We start from the raw sequence: 5,606 nt of genomic DNA on the forward strand, positions 1-5,606 counted from the left end.
CTGAGCTGTTTCATCTTCATTCTAGCATGTTTCTTCAAGTTTATCATAATTATGGACTGAATCTAAGTTTACATAAGAAATGAACATCAAATGAACTTGATATTACGACTAAAGATATGACTAATTTGAGTAATATCAACGTCTCTCGACTACCACAAATGGTTCTACTTATCCATCTACGGACCATTGGTGTCATGTTGAGCTACGTGTTGTGCCCTCTCCCACATCATCTGTTACCATAGTAACCCTAAAACAACACTTACGCCACCACCAGCCCATCCCATTAATATCACCTTGCCACCTGAACTTACTGATCCTAATCTAGCACCTCCATCCACTTCCAATACAACCACATCCACTGTCACCACACGCTCCATAAAAAATGTTTACAAACCAAACCCAAAATATATCCACTCCTTCAGTGATCATCATAGTGAACCAACATCGGTTACTCAAGCATTGCAAAATTCACATTGGAAAGATGCTATATTGATTGAGCTTAAGGCATTACATACTATTGGCACCTGGGAATTAGTTCCATCCGAACTGCTCAGAATATTGTAAAGTGCAAATGGGTGTTTTGTATCAAGTATAAATCGAATGGTACCATTTCGTGCACGGTTGGTTGTCAAAGGTTTTCAACAACGAAAAAGTATTCATTATATTGAAACTTTTAGCCCCGTTGTAAAACCCGCTACCATTCGAACACTCCTTACACTTGCGGTTACTCATAATTGGTCGGTAAGGCAACTTGACATTGATAATGCTTTCTTGAATGGCATTCTTAATGAGAAAGTCTAAAGGCCTTGACCACCTGGTTTTCCTAATGTACAATATCCCAACCATGTGTGTAAGCTTCAAAAGGCAATTTATGGACTCAAGCAAGCTCGTCGTGCTTGGTATAATGAACTTGCTATTTTTCATCAAGGCTACCCTTTTAAGAAATCTCGGTCTGATGCTTCATTATTCATCAATCGTACTCTATCAACACCCATTTATCTCATTGTATACGTTGATGATATTGTATTTACAATTCCATATAAGCGTATCTTGGATGAGTCTATTCGCTGTTTGACAGCCTAGTTTAAACTTAAAGATCTTGGCACTTTATCTTTTTTCCTCGTTGTTGAGGTTATACCATTGCGACATGGACTGTTCTTGAGTCAACAAAGATACATTATTGATCTTTTGGAATGTGCTGTTATGTTACATCCGAAGCATGCCTCTACACAGATGCTACTACGCGTGCCTTAAAACTTCAATTCGGGACTCTTATTAATAACCCTACTGAATATTAGACACTTGTTGTAAGTTTACAGTATCTCACTATAACACGTCCCGATGTTGCATTAACTGTCAATAGGCTATCTCAATTTATGAAGGCTACTTATATTGAGCATTGGGCTTCTCTCAAACGCTTATCACGGTATCTAACATGTACACTTGATTATGGTACGATCAACTTATATCATAATTCACCGCTGGATTTGAATGTGTTTTCTGATGCTGCTTGAGGAGGCGATAAGGATAATTTTCACTCCACCATGGGTCATGTTATATTTTTTGGTAAGACTCCTATGTCCTGGAGTTCTAAAAAGTAGCGGTTTGTTTCTCAATCTTCAACGGAGGCTGAATAAAAGGTTGTTTCTTTCACAACTGTTGAAATCGTGTGGATGTGCAATCTTCGTAGTAATATGGGTGTTTCTTCTCCTACACAACCTGTTATCTATTGTGATAATCTTGAGGCTACGTTATTAAGTGTTAATTCCATTTTTCACTCAAAATTGAAACACCTTGCTTTAGACTACGAATTTATTCATGAAAAAGTTCAAATTGGTGCTCTTTGTGCTACTCATGTTGCTTCGGATGATCAACTTGCAGACCCTCTCACCTAGTCTCTACCTCGGGCCAAGTTTGATTTGTTCATATCCAAGATTGACCTTACCTTTCGATCGTTCATCTTGAGGGGGCATGATAAAGATATTGATAAGATTAGTTAGTTAAATCTATTTTGTTATAAAGATATTCTGTATATCGTGTGCATCTTTCCTTTATTTGCCCTACGTAAACTGTATATAATGTACTCTTATCATAATAATACACATGATTCATCCTCTTAGAAGAAAAAAAACACGACAATGATGGATGCAATTTCTCAAGTATTAAATTACGGGTCGGGCTTTAATGCGGTTTATACAGTTTACCGTCCACATGGGCCAGTCAGCGCCCACATGGGCCAATCAGAATGCAGGATCATTTACACTAATTAGAAACATTGGGAATAAGAATATATATGTGAGGAATATTCATTTGAGTCCATAAATTAAGTTGAGATCCAAGGAACCAATGAGAGCGCGACATGTTTCGCGAAAATCACATGTGATTGAAAAAAAATTCAAAAATTTGTTTTCGAAATTTGTTTTTTATTTTTTTTCGAATTTTTTTTTTTAAAATTTTTTAATTTTTTTTTTACAATCACATGTGATTTACCTGCACAATCACATGTGATTGATTTGTTCAATCACAGATTGGATTTGCCATGCATAATCACATGTGATTGACATGCATAATTACATATGATTTTAAAAAAAAAAAAAATTCGAAAAAATTTTTTTTTCGAATTTTTTTTTTTCCAATCACATGTGATTTTCGCGTCACATTTCGCGTTCTCATTGGTCCCTTTATTTTCAAGCAAATTTATGAATGCAAGTGATTACAACTCATATATATATATATATATATATATATATATATATATATATATATATATATATATATATATATATATATATATATATATATATATATATATATATATATATATATATATATATGAGTTTTGTTAACTATACAAATAACTAAACTATGTCCCTAGCTAAAACTATCATTATCAAACTGGCCTCTTGAGGTTCTTGAAATCCATAGATTCAATACACTCAACATTTCCTCTATGCAAATTCAACCCTTTTAACAAATCACCAGCCTTTTCCTTAGTTTTCAAAGAAGAGCCAACTTGCAACAACAACAAAAGCTTCTGAAATGCACCTACTTGAAGTGCTTCAATTGCCACATTTTCCTCTTCTCCAATGCTTTTCTCATACTTACTTAGTATCCAAAGAATCGAAACCGAAAACTCGGTAGCAATATCCGAAACACGCAATAGTTTCTTCACGACTACAGGGATTGTTAACACGTTATTATAAGCCTTTTCAAGTCCTTGATTAATGGTGCAAAGACCTTCAAGTACACCTAGCGCCTTTTCGCATACGCTTCTTGTGCAATCTACAAGCAATTCTATGAGCATTTCGGTTAAGCCTATTTCAAGAAATGTCGTAATTATGGCTTCCTTTTGATTAACAGAAGTTGAGGGAGTAACCAAATGGTAAATGGCTAACAATGAAGCATTGGTTGTGGTATTATCAATCGGCTCCAAGACGAGTTTTGCTAAAGCTTCGATACTTCCTTCAATCTTTGTGAATTCGTTTAGTTTTGTTTGATTTGATGACATGATTTCTTTAAGTACCAAAACCGCATTCCTACGTCCCAATAAAGTTCCAACCTTTAATATCTTTACAATGGTACGTAAAGATTGATTTGACCCTAGTCCAGACTCGGTATTGTGATCAAATGGAAGAATTAGGGTTAAACCAGACAATATTTCTTCCAAAACTGAGGCGTTTTCTTGATTCTCATCAGAAAACGCATCAAATGTCTCAAATAATATTCGAGTTGACCCATTTGAAACAATACATCTCATATTTTTCTCACTTTCCTTTTCTAAACTTTTAATCTTTACAACTAACTCCGTAACTCCTTCTCCGTTTCTCTTAGCCGTCATTGCAACGATCTTGGATAGGATTTCGGCCACTTGATACGAGCTAGCTGGGGCGCGAGGGGTCGGGATACGGTCAAACCCATATGACTTATTCTCTACACACCAATCTTGGATCATTCTTCTAATAGTATGGTTAGGTACAGGTTCAAGACTAGTCAATACTACACCAGTGACCGGACATGTGTGCTTTCCGTCTTCATATATCCATTTCTCAATACTTTCTCTATCGTATGTTATTCCGGTCGATAAAATCACCGGATCTTTCATCAATTCAAGCGATATCGGGCATCGAAAATGCTCTGGTACAGTCACCTGATCAACCACCACATCCATTACTTTCTTGATCTTGTTAACTTTTGTTGATGTTCTACGGTTTCTATAAGCTGATATCATTATTGGGTGTTGTTAGTTTTCAGCCAAGAATCCAACACACTTCAAAAGATTTGATCTTTAGTGGAAAGAAAATAAGTTGGGTTGAGTTTTTGTTTATCTTGTTTAACAAATGAAGAATGTATAAATTATGAATATCTAAAGTTGGTGTAATGGTATAAATATACAAAGAGACATGCAAACGCGGGTTTTAAGGTTTGAAAAGTTGTCTTAATCATTAAAATAGAACTTTTGTTGAAAAAGAATGAGATAAATCAAGAAAGTATACGTATACATATTACGTAGATAGAATTAAATTATATGTATAGACCAGATATGAGGGAAGCTGAAAGTTGAATGTTGACCATTAAGAAAGTTTGAAAGAGTAGTACTCATCCGTATTGTTAAAGGTTTGAAGGAAAGGAGCAGTCAACGGTTGAAGGTCTTCGAAAAGGTCGGTGTGCATTATATATTTATACAAAATAATAAAAGGGATCGAGAACTATGAGAATCAAAAGACTATCTAAACCACTAATTAACGTTTGAACTAACAAAAAATACTTTAAAAAAGAGTAATGATTTATCAACAAATTATTTAATTCCAGTAATTAATTATTATTTAATAATATAATAACACGTGATAAAATTAATAGTTATAATTTGAAAAGATAATTAGTGACTTATACATGTCATAATCTTAATTAAGTCGTAATTTTAAGATGGTAAAAAGATTATTAGGTTGAATGCTGGTGCGTTGCGCACAGCGCAATATTGTGCAATGTATCATCAGTACAACAGAATATTGTGCAATATCCGATGGTCTCCCTTAATATTCTTAAAGGAAAATGGATCAAATGGGCTCCTTCTCCTTTTGATATTTTGAAACTTCTTGAAATGGATCATAATCTATAACTTTATCTTAGCGAGCGATGCCTATAAGAGCTAAAAATGAGGCTAAAGCAAAGACAGAGAGCCTAATCGACTACTTATCATAATGAACATTCCAAAACTAAAAAAAGTTCTTTCTCAGATTTGAAGCGATGACTTAAGCCTATTTCTTAGCTTAGGCAGCGGAATATTGTGCAATGTAGTGCTATGTGCACCATCAAGTCCCCAAGTTCGGTATTATACATTTAAAAATATATGATAACCAACTTATAAGTATGCAATTATAGGGAATATAGTGCTATGCACACTATCATTTATCATTGAACAAATTATATGTATGTATACGGAGTAATTTTGCATGAAACAACATCATAGTTTAGCACTTCCTTGCATGACCCATAAATTCATTTTATGCTGTTTTGACAATTAATGTAAGACCCAAATATTGATTGTACATAATGTATTTATGGTGTATGATGCGTGTATGAAGTGTACGTGTTGCTTGCTCGAACAT

At 34.4% G+C, this 5,606-nt stretch overlaps 1 protein-coding gene across 1 annotated transcript; it reads right to left on the reverse strand.

Moving 5' to 3' along the window:
* Positions 1-2,847: 2,847 nt before the first annotated feature.
* Positions 2,848-4,312, reverse strand: LOC139844629 (U-box domain-containing protein 21-like). Its single transcript, XM_071834863.1, has one exon. The coding sequence runs from the start codon at positions 4,226-4,228 to the stop codon at positions 2,891-2,893; it is 1,338 nt and encodes a 445-aa protein (XP_071690964.1). The 5' UTR covers positions 4,229-4,312; the 3' UTR covers positions 2,848-2,890.
* Between the last annotated feature and the right edge of the window lie 1,294 nt (positions 4,313-5,606).

This window comes from Rutidosis leptorrhynchoides, chromosome 4, assembly GCF_046630445.1.
Source record: "Rutidosis leptorrhynchoides isolate AG116_Rl617_1_P2 chromosome 4, CSIRO_AGI_Rlap_v1, whole genome shotgun sequence".
Classification (NCBI taxonomy): domain Eukaryota; kingdom Viridiplantae; phylum Streptophyta; class Magnoliopsida; order Asterales; family Asteraceae; genus Rutidosis; species Rutidosis leptorrhynchoides.

Bases quoted from the DNA above. Each gene is read 5' to 3' on its own strand.
- LOC139844629 (XM_071834863.1), bottom strand. From the start codon at position 4,228: ATGATATCAGCTTATAGAAACCGTAGAACATCAACAAAAGTTAACAAG.